The 15,150-nt window shown below is 44.1% G+C and overlaps 1 protein-coding gene across 1 annotated transcript in view; it reads right to left on the reverse strand.

Moving 5' to 3' along the window:
* ttn.2 (titin, tandem duplicate 2) overlaps positions 1 to 15,150 on the reverse strand; it is a 201,248-nt gene that overhangs the window by 171,851 nt on the left and 14,247 nt on the right. The window contains 17 exon segments of the mRNA XM_054614804.1: positions 2,880 to 2,930; positions 5,453 to 5,641; positions 6,186 to 6,311; positions 6,397 to 6,681; positions 7,732 to 7,963; positions 8,121 to 8,289; positions 8,384 to 8,528; positions 9,239 to 9,499; positions 10,283 to 10,543; positions 11,192 to 11,452; positions 11,571 to 11,834; positions 12,445 to 12,705; positions 13,001 to 13,261; positions 13,346 to 13,609; positions 13,696 to 13,968; positions 14,266 to 14,532; positions 14,865 to 15,146. Of these exon segments, the coding sequence (XP_054470779.1) occupies positions 2,880 to 2,930; positions 5,453 to 5,641; positions 6,186 to 6,311; positions 6,397 to 6,681; positions 7,732 to 7,963; positions 8,121 to 8,289; positions 8,384 to 8,528; positions 9,239 to 9,499; positions 10,283 to 10,543; positions 11,192 to 11,452; positions 11,571 to 11,834; positions 12,445 to 12,705; positions 13,001 to 13,261; positions 13,346 to 13,609; positions 13,696 to 13,968; positions 14,266 to 14,532; positions 14,865 to 15,146 (3,852 nt within the window).

Here is a 15,150-nt window from a genome sequence, read left to right on the forward strand (position 1 = left end):
CACCCCTGCACCCTCCTCTTCATATGGATCAACGGTTTCTGTTGTTGCTTTGTCTTCATGTGTTACTGCCTCAGTAAGGCGCTGCTCCCTGATAGATGTGACTGGCTTAGGCCTGGCTGACTGCGTGAGAGATACCTCCTCTTCAGAAGGCATCACTCCAACAGATTCTCTGCTTTCAGTGTACGTTGTAGTTTTCGGGTATGCTAAAGTTTCAGAGTATGGGACTTCAGGGTGACGCAGCTCGACCTTAACCTTTGTAGCCTCCACCTTTTGATCACCAACCAAACTGTGACGTTCACTTACCATTTGATGGAATCTAGCATCTGTCCGAGATTCAACAAAACTCTCAACTGTTTGATCCTCCAGTGTCTCTGAATATTTTTCACCTGATTTCCTTTCTCTCTCTGGCACCAGTGTGTCAACCAACTCCCCTCTCATGATCTGAATAGCCCTGGTTCTGGACTGAGGCTCAAACGAATGCCTCATACGAGGCCGAGAGGGATCCCTTTTTGAGCTCTTACCTTGAAACTCCCTTGGACCCTCCCCCATATCAAAAGGTCGATTGAACTGCTGGACATCGGGCAGAGAGGCAGGCTTGACCCGGAGCCTCTCTACATAATCCGCATAGCTCGACTCGCTGGCGACTGATTCTGACTCAAACTCAGAGGAGGACATGGTGGAGATAGAGAGCCTCTTCTTCTGTTTGACAGCTTTTTGGAGCGTTGTAAGTTTAGTTCTCACCTCGTTGTGAAGGCTCTCAGTGTCACTGAACCGATCGCTGTATCTTTCGCTGCACCGGTCGCTAAACTTGTCACTGAATCTTCCACCGGTGCGCCGGTCACAGTAGATATCACTGAATCTGTCGTTAAAGCGCTCAGACCGGTCAAACATGGGGGGAGGGGATGGGGCACGCTCAGACGCCGTCTCCAAACGTTTAGACTCTTTCTCTACCTCTTTTTCTTTTGCATGGGAACCGGCCTTGAAGTATACGGTACGCACCAGAGAGCTCTTGGATCGAGACCTTCCCTGATGGACCTTGGACATCTTGTCAAATGGAGACCCTACACACCTGAGGTCCACCCTAATCTTCCTCTCTTTCCTCTGCTCTGCCATGGTGTCTATACTTTCATGGACTTTAGCAGAGCGTCTCACAAAGCCCAGGTAGTTAGCCGACTGCTCTTCCCTCAGTGACACCAAAAGTGATGCTGTGGACTCGGCAGAACCCTCTGTGTTTATCGCCATTACCTTATAACTGCCCGAGTCCTTCTCTTTGATACAATCGATAACCAGACTGGTAGCGTGCAGGTGCATCCTGCTGTCAGTAGAGATCCTACATCTACGCTCTTTAGGAATAGATTTATTATTATGAAACCATAGGATAGTTGGTGGAGGACATGCAACCAGTTTACACTTTAACTCTACTGGTTCTCCTTCTAGAACTGATTGGAACTTAAGTTTTTTAGTGAAAGAAGGTTTGATGTTCTCCGTCCACGAGCTAATGGAGGAGGTTCTGCTGGAGCAGCGATTGGCCGACACTAGGCCGTGGTCGAGGAAGTCCTCGGTGTCGGAGAAGGCTCCTCTCAGCTGGCGAGTGCCGGTGAGTTCTGTGCTGCTGTGCGCTGTTCCTTCTTTGCGCTCCTGGTAAAACAGCTCTGCAAACATAAACAGAGAACGGTCAGCCTCCAGGGGTCAAAAAAAGAGAGAAGGATTTGAATGAATCATTAATGGAAATATTAAATGCATGCTGGGAGTCACAATGCCATAGGAAATAATTTCACTCACCATATTTGTTCGAATAAACGCAAGACTTGATTCTTTTTATTAGAAATCTGCAGGAAGTTTTGATCCTTCGTCTGTGGAAATTTCTTCAAAACATAAATTATTTTATTATCATTAAAAAAGCAAAATGTTTCCACGATGGGCGGCTAGCATTCGCTTGCTTTGCTTTTGATGATTGCTTTGTACTATAATATTTCTTACCTGACTTGCAGACAGGAGAATAAACGCCCTTTCTAATCCTTAAACTTCAGAGGAAATAAATGATGCACAAGTATCAAAGAGAGGCAAAGCTCTCTATATCTTATGTTCCAAAGATTTTAACAAATGAAGCTGTAAAATTGGGTGAGAAGGCGTTTATTCGAACTAATATAGTTTACTGGTGTTATTTAGTGCAAACCACAGGAATCACATCCCACTATCTGCAAGCCAGGCTAAGAAATATTTTGCAGGAGGAATCAGGTATCAGTTCCAGATGCAGCGAACCTCCATATCTTTTAAAGGGCATTTCAAATCTGGAAGCTTTAAAAGATACATATCCTGTGCCTTTTCTGGGGAAAAAAGATCAGAAGAACCTTCATGCCAAAAAACGAAACCGAACTTTTGGATGCAAACCGCAAGTGTCAAAAACTGGTACAAGCAAGTTTCTATCAGTTCTCGCTTGGGGGAAACCTTTGAATATTATCAGAACCAGAGCAGGTAGAATAATACAGAACATAGGAACCTTCAATTCAGACACATAAAGATGACATGCTACTGTGGAGAGACCGCTTAAAGGGACAGTTCAACGTAAGGACACATTTACAAACTCTGAAAGCAGTCTGCTGATGCAGGACAACTATAATCCAAATAACCCATAATACATGCATCCACACATCGGATTTTCTTCACTTTCTCAACAGTTTCTTCACTTTAAAACCACCTTCAAAGACTTAAAGCTTGGATCAAAGTTACCTGCTGACAGACTACTTTCAAAGTGAGACATTTATCAAGTAGAGCAGAATTATTAAACTGTCCCTTTTTCCATTGTGTCCAATTCTCATGTGTGGAAACAATCTTCTGTGTTTTAATACGCGATGGTCAGAGACCTGACGTGACCTTACCTTTGACTTCTTGCTCGATCCTGGCTTCGATGTGCTCTCTCACGTGAGTCACTGTGGAGGAAGAAGAAGACATTAACTCACAGACCACATTGATGTCAGACAGGAGACAGCCTTCACACATTCACTCCCATGAAGACCAACTGGATTCTCTCCGATTCTCTTTTCTGGACTCAAATGTTTTTACCTTCTGTGTTTGAGCTCCATCAAGTTTTCTCAATTAATTGAGGAAACTTGAGCTGTCAATGCAAAACTCGAAAACATGAAACCATTAAAGTAAAGCTAGTTTCTGAAACTACAATTAAAACCGTGTCAGAGTATCAAAGTTCATTCTTGAAGAATGAATTTCTTGCTCGTATAAGAATACGGTTCTTTAACTTCTTCTTTTCTCGCATTCAGTGAAAATGCATTTAACTGGTTTGTACAACTGGTTTGGGTTTTCATGATGAAGATGACTGGAGCCAAATACAAGAGGCAAATACATTTGAGTCCCAGAAGTCTCTCACTCTGTTTTAATCTGTATTTTTTGAGAAACTAGATTTTAAAGGGAGAAATCAAACTCACATCTGTAAGAAACAAAGTGAAAAAACAGCAACAAAAGAAGTGAAACAAACAATTATTTAACACAGGAGTCAGACACAGAAGGGGTTTGAGTTTCCTGCAGGAGGGAGGAGGTCATACACGAGAGGTGAGGAGGGTGAGGAGGGTGAGGAGATGAGGGAGGTGGAAAATCCCAAGATTCAAACACACCGGTGTTCTGGAACTGTGAGGTTAGTTTAATGAGGAGGAGGGAGGGATGTCCCGAAGAGAGCAACTGATAGGTAACGTGGAGCAGTGAGTTACGTTGCCTGTTTAACCCTCGACTATCAGGGTTGAACGAAGGGTTAAAATGTTTAAGGCTCTCGTTAAATACTAAATGCGCAGACGGCTTCGGGACATCCCTCAGACGGTTTTATCTGGAGACGATAAGGAGGAACTAATCTTGCGGGAGGAGACGGGTTTATTTCAGAGGGGTTCTGGCAGCAGCCGACTGATCCAGACGTTACCTTCTTCTTCTTCGTTGGTCACGGTGAGGGTGGCCGAGCATGCGGCCTCCCCGGCGTTATTTGAGGCCCTACAGGTGTAAAGCCCCGCGTGCTCAGAGAAAGCATCGACTATGATGAGCATGGCGGTGTTGGACGACTCGTCGAAGTGGAACACCACGTTCTTGGTGGGCTGGACCGGCTGCTGGTTGTGGAACCAGCTGATCTCCGGCCTCGGCGTGCCGGACACACACGCGTGGAAGCGCGCCACCTCCCCGTGTGGAACCGTGCGGTTTGTGATCGGCTGGATGAAAACCGGCTTTTGGCCGAGGGAAGGTTTCTTTATACTGGTGATGCTGGTGGAGACGTGATGTCTCGCAGCGGGACGCTCCACTGATTGTTTGAGCCCTGAAAGGAAGCACGGTCATTGACTCCATGAGCTTTGTTTCATTTACATTCATCACAGTCAGCACAACGTTTGGGTGGTTTTCAGTTTGGATACATCTGTGTTTGGTGGAAATTATCAAATCTGCTACAAAGAAACTGTCCTCATGAAGCTGAATGAAGCCATCAGTCATTGGTTCAAATAAAACAACTGATATTTGTTCTGACATTTGTGAATAATGTTGCTTTCTCTGAAGCAACAGAGGCAGTAGTGTGTTTTTAGTTAAAGCACCACAAAACCTCTTCAGAAGGTCGGGTTCTGACTTTAACATGTGGACCAACCAACAGTCCAAGTTTTAGTATTTCTACAATAAATCTAAAAGTACGAGCAAAAACTTCAATCCTTCTGTTTCTGTTGTGTCTTTTTTCATTTCATCAAATAAACAAACTTTTACTGTTGATGACGTTGATGATTAATTACAGTTTGTCATCATTTGTCAACATAAAGATCAAAAAGACACACAGAGACTTAAAGTTTCCGTTGTGAAGACTCCACTAATTCAGATGTTTTTCACCTTCAAACCCCTGAACTGGTGCAGAAGAGAAGAAGAAGAAGAGATTTGTGTGTGGTGTCATAAATCCACCAGAACAAAACATCCACACATGATGACAAATCAAAGTAAAACACAAATAAAGATAAACACTATAGTTACCATGGAGACAGAGAATATGATTTACAACATTACAAAGATTTCATCTGTATCAAACACTTCTCCTGTGTTTCTGGGATTCATCTTATATTGATTGTCCGTGGTGCTGAAGTACCAGACGGATTCATAACGGTGACTTTTCCTCTGAGTCCTGTTTGGTCTTAGATCTATAATTATAATATAATATTCTCTTAACTTTACTTTACCCTCTGTCTTCACTGTAAAACGTTCTAATATCTGTAAGGACTCATCTCAGACTGTTGGCCGTTCAAAACACAATAAAATGTTTTATCAGATAATCTGATTATTGAATCTGAATCTTAAGTCTTAAAAACAAACATGAGTTTTTTTTATCTCCAGGTAACTCTAGAGTTCTGATCTAGAGTTGTGTGGTTCCTGTCGTTGACCTTCACAGTCTCTCTCTTTCCTGTTTTGGCGGTTTTGTTGCAGACTAACTTACCGTCCAGAGTGAGCGTGGCGGAGCAGGAGGCCTTGCCGGCGTTGTTGGTGGCCACGCAGGTGTACTCGCCCTCGTCCTCGGGGTAAACCCTGGAGATCTCCAGCTGACAGCTGTCGTCAAACTGAGACATCCGGAAGAAGTCTGACTGCTTGATCTCCTTCTCCTTGTGGAACCAGCTGATCTTCACATCTGGACAGAAAGACAACAACGTTTGTGTTCTGGAGTTTGTGAGGAAGATGTACGGCATCTTGGACTTAAAAGTTTCTTCTTTGTTTGGTGCTTTTTCAACCGAAAGAACAAAGGAATTTACCTGGACTGAAAGGAAAACTGAAAAAATCTGATTATTGTTTGTGGATTGTGGGATTTTATCGTACTATTTTGGTTCTCCAAATATTTTGTGTTTGTGTTCTTGTAGGTCATTCAATGTGTCGGTTTTACTTAGTGATTTGTGTGCATTTCTTAAAAAAAAATTATAATTAGAGCTGACAAAAAAATGCCAGGAGTCACAACATGATGAATGTCAGTCCAATATTCTCTCTGTTAGCTCTGTTTTTGGTCTCCTCCACCTCCTGACATAGATATTTGTCTCTTTATCTGCTAAAAGCTCCACTTTGTTCACCAGCTCGTCTCTAACTGAGACCAGATCAGATAATCAATGAGCTGAAAGAATCAGCGGATCAATAACTACCAGAGAGGAACCGTCTCATCGCTTTAAGAAGTTTAGTTTTCTTACCATCTCCTCGGACTCTGCACTGGAAGCGAGCCGGTTCTCCCTCGCGGGCGGAGGTGCTGCTGATGGGTGTCATGACGACAGGAGGAGCGACGGTGGCAGCCGAGTCCGGAGAAACCACCTCTGACACTAAAACACACACACACATCAGCATCTGTACGAGCCCTGATGTTCACCTTGGTCTTCGTTCCGCAGGAGTAAAACCCCATCTCACCTTCCACGTGGAGCGCTGCGGTGCTCGTGGCGGCGCCGTAGTCGTTCTTGGCCTCACAGTTGTAGACGGCGGCGTCCTCGGGGAACACCTCGATCAGCAGCAGTGAATGCTCGTCGCCGTCGTGGAGGAACTTGCACTTGAAGCCTGGAGACAGAGCCTGGGAATTCTTGTACCAGGACACCTGAGGCTGAGGGACGCCGCTCACACGCACAGAGAAGCGAGCAGGTTTACCGGCCTCCACCGACTGGGGCTCCATGTGACGGAGGATCTGAGGAGGCTCCGGGACTGAACGGGACAGGAAAGACAAGACGAGGTGAGACGGGACAGATGAGAACTGGTGGAGGTACTGAAGAACGATGTAACGAGGAGAGCTAGTAACGTTAGCAGCACCGCTGACGGCTAACAGGAGGAGAGCTAGTAACGTTAGCAGCACCGCTGACGGCTAACAGGAGGAGAGCTAGTAACGTTAGCAGCACTGCTGACGGCTAACAGGAGGAGAGCTAGTAACGTTAGCAGCACCGCTTACGGCTAACAGGAGGAGAGCTAGTAACGTTAGCAGCACCTCTAACGGCTAACAGGAGGAGAGCTAGTAACGTTAGCAGCATCGCTAACGGTTAATGAACGGAGGTTCAGTTCAGTTACATTATGATGCGTTCAGGCTCTGTTCAGTTAAAATGAGTATTGTCTGAAGGTAAATTATAACGTTATCATGATGTGTTCACATGTAATCTGTAAAATGTAGTGTTGGTGATGAACTAGAATAAATCCAGTAGTTTGAAGATGTTTTCACATTAATATAAAACAGATATTAGAGATGAATTATGATGTTTAACTTCCTAACACTAGCTCTAAGATTATAATACATCATTAACACTACTAACGACTAGATCTGTTTTTAGCCATAAAAATACAATCTTGGAATTCCTTATCATTTTAATTGTGTGTTAAATAAACACATTAGATGACTTAAACAAAGTAAAACAAAATAAATGATGAAGATACTTTTATTAATTTAGTTCGTCTTTAGGCCTATTAGAAAAATGAAGTGGGATGAAAACTTTAGCTTATCAGATAAAACATTTGTCATTTTTACATTATCTGCAAATGAAAATAGGTAATAAGACGTTATATATCTCAATAATATGGTATTGTGACTTAAGTATTGTGATAATATGGAATCACATCATCTCATCTCTGATGTGTATGTAACATGTGGTGCACTGAGTGAGAATAAAACACATATTTATGGATTTAAATACTAAATGTTGAGAGAAATGTTAGAAAACTTGAGACAGAGCGTTAAGTTTGACCCGTGTGTCGGTGGTCTGGACTCACTGTTGACCCGGAGGTTCATGGTGCTCCGGTTCTTGCCGGCGATGAAGGTGTACTCGCCGGCGTCGCTCCGGTACGTCTCAGAGATGGTGAGGCGGTGCAGCCTCCTGATGGTGACGTAGTTGAACCTCTCCTCCATCGAGAACTGGATCTCCACTCCGTTCCTCAGCCAGCGACCCTCCACGTCGTCCTCGTTTACCTCGAACTCGAACGTGGCTCTGTGTTTCTCCAGAACCTACGAGAAGAAGAAGAAGATCCTGCTTTTATTCATCGTTATCCACACATTGAACTTTCACCTTAGTCCTTAAAAGAATCCTCTGATTTAATGTTTCTGTTTGCTGCTTTAGATCCTCGTTCCCTCCCTGAGCTGACAGTTTAAATAAACGCCTCACCGTGATTTCCCGCTCAGCGGGTTCTGAGATCCGGACGTCGCGGCCCTCCACGGTCAGATGGGCCTTGGAGACGCTGGACCCGGCCACCACCGAGTACTCTCCGGCGTCGGACATACGAACCGTCTGGATCATCAGACGGTGAACGTACTTCTCTGCCGTCACGGTGTACCTGAACACAACACAGACAGCGGCTCTCAGTTCTGCTGATGATGATGATGATGAAGATGAAGATGATGATGAAGGGTTAATGAAGTGTGACTGACCTCTCCTCGGACATGTCCAGCTCCTGACCGTCCTTCATCCATATCACCTGAGTGTTGGGCTCAGAGATCTCACACTCAAAGATGGCCTTCTTCTTCTCTGTGATCTTTATGTCTTTGATCTTCTTTGTGAATTCAATCACACGAGCTGCAAACAACAAAAACAGACGCAGTGATTTTTATTTGTTTATTTTGTTGAAATCTTCGTTCCCCATCAGAACCCCAAAACCCACCGGGAGGATTGAAAAGCATGTTTTCTTTAAACAATCGCCTTAACTACACCGTTTATCACAACCAGAAGCTGTAACAACCTTAATTATTGTCATGTTTCCACAGATGATCTTGTCAAACAAGTTATTGGGGTTCAACATAACACGTTATATAAAGTTGTATATTAGATAGATTTTCCTCAACACTTTCTGACGGTCCTTGAACACATCATGTGTGGTCAACGCTTTGGTCAGAAAAAGCAACCGAAACTAAAGTTAAAATTATGATATTTCATCAGTAAACAAAAAATGTAAACAGTTTAATATTCATAGCACGTCGAGCCAACATTTTTACACGTGTGTACTTGATACCATGTTGGATATGTAGATTATATTGTTTTACAGTTCTTATTTTATAACTTCTCAAAGAAATGTAACTTTCTTCTCTTTTTTCTCATGATTTAAGTCATAATAACTGTGTTGTTCTGCACTAAAGACATGTTTGAGTTCTCTACTTCTACTCATGATGGTTCTGTTTCTATAGAGGAGCAGGACTTTATATTACAGTTAAAAACAAGGCGTAATAAAGGAGTAAAGTGTGACGGGAGCATAAATCAGTGAACAGTAAACATGAACGGCGTCCCGTTACCTTCCACGAACAGGTTTGCGGCGGTGGCGGCGGACCCGGCCACGAACTGGTACTCCCCCCCGTCCCCAAAGTGGACGTTGCGGATGCTGAGCGAGTGCGTGAGCTGCCGGCTGCGGACCTGACACCTGTCGGAGGACTTCACCTCCACGCCGTTCTTCAGCCACTTGTAGGTGACGCCCTCGTAGTTGACGGTGACCTCGAAGGTGATGGTGTCTCTCTCCTGAGCGTTCAGGTCCTTCAGCATGGATGTGATGAGGACGGCTGCACACAAATGCATCATTAACACTTTCAACGAGGCCTTTTATGAAAATAACTTTTACATTCACATGTGATGCTGCTGGTTTTATTTAATAAACTGCTTTAAAGTAACAATATAGTAACAATGTTCTCCATTTCAGCTACATTGTACTTTTTATTAAACAGTATTTTAACAATTACTTTGACTTTAATTGGAGTACTTTGCATTGAGCAGGAAACTGTAGTTTTTAATGATGCCACTTCTCATAGCTGAAGATAAATCATCTTTAAATAAAGTCAGTCTGAGAGCTGCATGATATATATAAATATTCTTTAAATCAGCCTTTAAAACTTCAGGAGGAATAATAATATAAATATTATATTCATCAAAAGTATCTAAAAAATATTTTTCTTATGGTTCTTAAATATGGTTAAATTTAATATTGTTAAATGATATTGTTTAAATTATGAAATAAATTAGATTGTTGATGTTAGTATGATAAATATACTGGATAATAATACAAAGAATAATGACAACAACACTTGTTGACTACAACAAATTGGAAAACAAACACATTTTAAATTATTTATTTAAGATCTGATTTTTAATTTTGTTTAAATGTTTAAAATTTTGTTGAAATGGAGAGAAATTTGTCATTTTCTACAAAGTGTCAAATGTTTTGGATTTAATGTTCTGAAATGATGAAGCTACTTTCTGTTAAGTCTTAGATCCGATGTGAACGTGATCTGATTTGATGTGAACCTGAACGTGACGTTAATATGACGTGAACGTGAACGTGATCTTACGGCTGACGGTGAGCGTGGCAGACACCCGGTCGTTCCCGCAGACGAAGGTGTACTCTGCAGAGTCGTCCCTGCTGGTGTTCATGATCTTCAGCTGGTGCAGTTTTCCCTGAACCACGATCCTGAACTTCTCGCTCATCTCGATCTCCACGCCGTCTCTCAGCCAGGTGGACGGGACGTTGAAGTGAGAAACCTCGCACTCGAACGTGGCCACCTGGGTCTCTGGGACCTGGACGCTCTTCAGGGGTTTGGTGACTCGCAGGGCTGAAGAGACAAAACGTCAGATATGATGATCAGCAGAGCGTTTCACATCTCTATTTAATGCAAGGTCTATGTATTTATTATTATTATTATTGTGAAGAATTATCGTTTAATACAAACGTAACTTAATTACATAAATAAATGCCAACTACAAATACTTTAATAATTTTAATCTCAATATATGATTCTCTACATAGTAAATAAATTATATGAATAAATGAAAAAACAAAACCCTTACAAGTTTTTAAATGTATTCAAGCATACTCCTTATTACTACTTCATAATATTTATGAAGTGTAATTTCAGAATGACAAATGTTTATTTATTGTAACCTTTAATTGTTATTAATAATATTAGTATTGTGATCACTTTTCACAAAAACATAAACTGGGAAGTTTGTACATTAATGACATAAATAAATAGAAATAATTTGAAATGTAAATTTTATATTCTGCACGTCCTGAATAAATTATCTGAACAAATTAAAAAAATACAAAATGCTTTTACAAAGAAATTAGTTTATGCCTACTCCTTATTATTACTTTATTATTTTGATGAGGTGTAATTTTAAAGATTAACAAAAGGTGACATTATTGTGACCTTTTCCTCATGTATAATTAATATCATTAATAATAATAAAATGTCCCGTACCCTCCACGGTGAGCGTGGCGCTGCACTGCAGGTGTCCCACCACGGCGCTGTACTCTCCCGCGCTGCTGCTGTCCACGTTCTGCAGAATCAGTTTGTGAGCTTTGCGCTCAGACAGGATCTTACACTTGTCGCTGGACTTGAGCTCCGCCCCTTTGAACATCCACCTGACGGGGATGTTGTCATGTGACAGGCTCATCTCAAAGGAGGCGGTGCCGTCCAGCAGCGAGGACACGTCCTTTATCTTCTTGATGATTTTGATGGCTGTGAAATGAAAACACAGTGAAGGTTAGGATCCTGGACGGCTCTGTTGGGTGGCGTCTTCTGTAATCGTGGATTACGGGTCCGTTGATCAGAACACATTGAGACCAGTGAGACTCACTCTCCACGGTGAGCCTGGCGTTGGCCGACAGCTTTCCCAGCTTGAAGGAGTAGACGGACTCATCCTGCATGTTGCAGTTCCTGACCTTCAGCGTGTGCACCGAGCCGGCGGAGGTGATCTCGTACTTGTCGCTGTTCTGCAGCTCCACGCCGTTTTTGATCCACTGGGATCCCTTCACGTCCAGGTGGGTGAGCTCCAGAGTGAACACCGCCTCCTGGGTCTCCGTCACCGTCTGGTTCCTCAGAGTCTTCTTGATCTTCACCGCTGGAGACGGAAACACAGGACTCAGTATTCACGTCATGTTTGTTCTACCTACGTAAAGAAAAGCACGGTGGTTCGTACTGAACCCACGAGACTGAGAGGACGTTCAGGGCTGAAGGTAACGAAGTCAGGGGACGGAGTATGAAGAACGATAAGTCTACCTGTCTACCTACCTGTCTACCTACCTGTCTACCTACCTGTATACCTGTCTACCTACCTGTCTACCTACCTGTCTACCTACCTGCCTGTCTACCTACCTGCCTGTCTACATACCTGTCTACCTGTCTATCTACCTGTATACCTGTCTACCTACCTGTATACCTGTCTACCTACCTGCCTGTCCAAGTACCTGTCTACCTGTTTACATACCTGTATACCCCTCTACCTACCTGTATCCCTACCTGTCTCCCTACCTACCTGTCTACCTACCTAGCGATTATTGTTCGTCACCACTTTCTTCCACCAGCTGCTATCTTACCATCTAGCAACCTCTTGCTAGTTTCTCAACCCTCTCTTTCAGATCTCTCGTCTAGTCTTTGATTGTAGTCCATCATGAAATAGCACCACATACTTGTGATGATGATGTGGACTCTGAACCTGTGAATGTACGTACCCTCCACCTTGAGGTTGGCGGTTGTCTTGGAGTTGGCCACCTGGTAGGTGTACTCTCCAACATCCTGTGGTCTGGTGATGACGATGACGAGGCGTCTGACGGCCCCGTTCACCTCGCTCACCACGTTCTCGTTGAAGTCCACATGCTGGCCGTCCTTCAGCCACTTGCCCTCAGCGTCGGCGTTAGCGACTTCACACTCCAGCATGGCCGTCTGAGACTCCGCCACTGTCACGTCCTGCAGGGGCCGTGTGATGGCTCCACCTGTTGGCAGCACAAAAAAAACAGATCTGAGTCATATGAGTCAATCATAACAATCAAAACAGTTTGACTCAGTCTGAACATCAGTCTATAAGAGCAGCTGCAGCTTTAAGGTTAAAGGAATGGTCGGGATCAATAAGAATGACAATGAATTGCAGGGGAACAGTTCTAGAGGTTCGGTGCCACTTCCTTGATCAGGATCGGACCATGAAGGACAGAAAAGCTGCTGCCAAAGAACAACTGCCTGGTTCAGACTGGTGCTCTTTGAGAACGAGTGTTTGTGTAAATGTAGTCGTACCCGAAACGGTGAGCTTGGCGCTGGACGTCTTTTCACCAGCATGGAACATGTACTGGCCCTCCTCATCCTTCATGGTGTCAGTGATCATCAGGGAGTGAGCCTTGCCCTTGGACTCCATCTTGTATTTGGCTCCAGGTTTGAGCTGCTGGTTTCTGAAAGTCCAGACCGGGTCGATACCGGGGTGGGACACTTCGACGTTAAAGGTGACGTTCTGGGACTCTGAGCACACTTTGTCCTCCATGTGCTTCACAATGTGTACCTCTGTAAAAACAAGATTTGGTTAGAACATGGGGACTGGAACTGGGACCTGAAAACAGGATCATGGGGAAATGAAACCCGTCTTACTTTCCACAGTCAGGCTGCAGCTGGTGTCGACCTTGCCGACCACCAGTTTGTAGCGTCCTTCATCAGAAGCGAAGGTCCGAGTGAAGACCATACGCTGCTTGGCTCCCTTTGCGACCATCTGGATTCTGTCGCTAGGCATCAGTAGTTTGTCGTTGTGGTACCATTTGACCGAGCTGACGTCCTGAGCCGAGATCTTGGCCTCTAGAACGGCTTTGGTGCCCTCAACGGAGGACACGTCCTTCAGTGGCACCACAATGTCAATGGCTGTAAGGAAAGACAATAAACGATGAGTTCAATGTGATCATTAAAGCTGAGTATCACTTAGATCTGGTTCTGATTCTGACTCTTACTTTGAACACTGAGTTTGCCCGAGGTGGAGATGTCTTGGGCGGGAACCACAAAAGAGTAAGAAGCAGCATCGTCTCTGGTGACGTTCTCCACCAACAGTTTGTGAACCTGTTTGTCAATCACGATGTGGACGCGGTCCGAGGCCGAGATGGCCTGGCCATTCTTCATCCAGGTTCCCTCAATGTTCTCCTGGGAGAACCTGACCTCCAGCTGAGCAATGTCACCCTCGCAGACCGTGAGGTCGGTCAGGGGCTGCATTAAGGTCACTGGGCGGACTGAAGGTACAGAAACACAATCATTATCACATGACACATGTGTGTAATGTCCCACAGAGCCCTAAGATAAGAAACCCTCATCAAGAGAACTTCAATTTAGCAATTTCAAGCAATTATATTTCGGATGACGCTTAATCATTTGTAATAAAAAGCTACATGCATGCTGGAACTCGGATAATCATTGCATTTCTCTTGACTAACCCCAAGAATACGACTAAAGGAAACCTTACAAACTCATGGTTACAGTGGGTGAAGACACTTCGCTCCACATACTATATACTCTGTAAAGTTTCTTACGTTTCATCTTCAGTGATGCGCTGGTCTTCAGGTCTCCACATACAAAGGTATATTTCCCCTGGTCTACTTTCCTGACATCCCTGATGGACAGGGTTTGTCTTCCTCGGCGGGAGGACATGATGTATTTACTGCTCGGAGACAGCTCCTTGTCTCCACAGAACCAGCTGCCCTCAGCATCCTCACGAGACAGCTCAACCTCAAACTCTCCATTGTAAGTCTCTGGCACCTCAATGTTCTCCATGTGTTTGATGAGCTCCAGGGCTGCACCTGGGTAAGGAACCATACCATAACCGTTATCCTGCAATCCACCCAAACATTACATTACAGTCAGTAGTATGTTACATATCATTCACCCATTCACACACTGATGACAGGCTACCATCAAGGTGCCACCATCAGACTCTAACTAACATTCATCATCCAGTCCACACCGATGGCAAGCCTTCAGGAGCAACTTGGGGTTAAGTGTCTTGCCCAAGGACACATCGACTGCCGAACCCGGGTATCGAACCACCGACCCTCTGATTGGAGAACTACCTTGCTCTCCACTACGCCACAGCCACCCAAAGACCAAAGGAAACTGTGGGTGGAAAGATTACCTTCTACGTGGAGCCTTGCGCTCGTCCTGATGCTCTCGTCGTCTACGATCACACAAGAGTATTCGGCATCATCCCTCATTTCGATCATCAGCACAGACAGGAAGTGGACCTTTCTGTCTGAGTGCATTCTATATTTGTCTCCGGAGAAGATCTCCATGTTGTTCTTGAGCCATTTGACTTTGATGAAAGGTTCATTGGTTTCACACTCAAAGGTCACCGTGGTGTCCTTCTCATTTCCACTGACATCCATTAAGTTTTGGGTGAAGCTGATGGTTGTCTTGCCTGC

Source organism: Anoplopoma fimbria, chromosome 16 (genome assembly GCF_027596085.1).
Source record: "Anoplopoma fimbria isolate UVic2021 breed Golden Eagle Sablefish chromosome 16, Afim_UVic_2022, whole genome shotgun sequence".
Lineage (NCBI taxonomy): Eukaryota > Metazoa > Chordata > Actinopteri > Perciformes > Anoplopomatidae > Anoplopoma > Anoplopoma fimbria.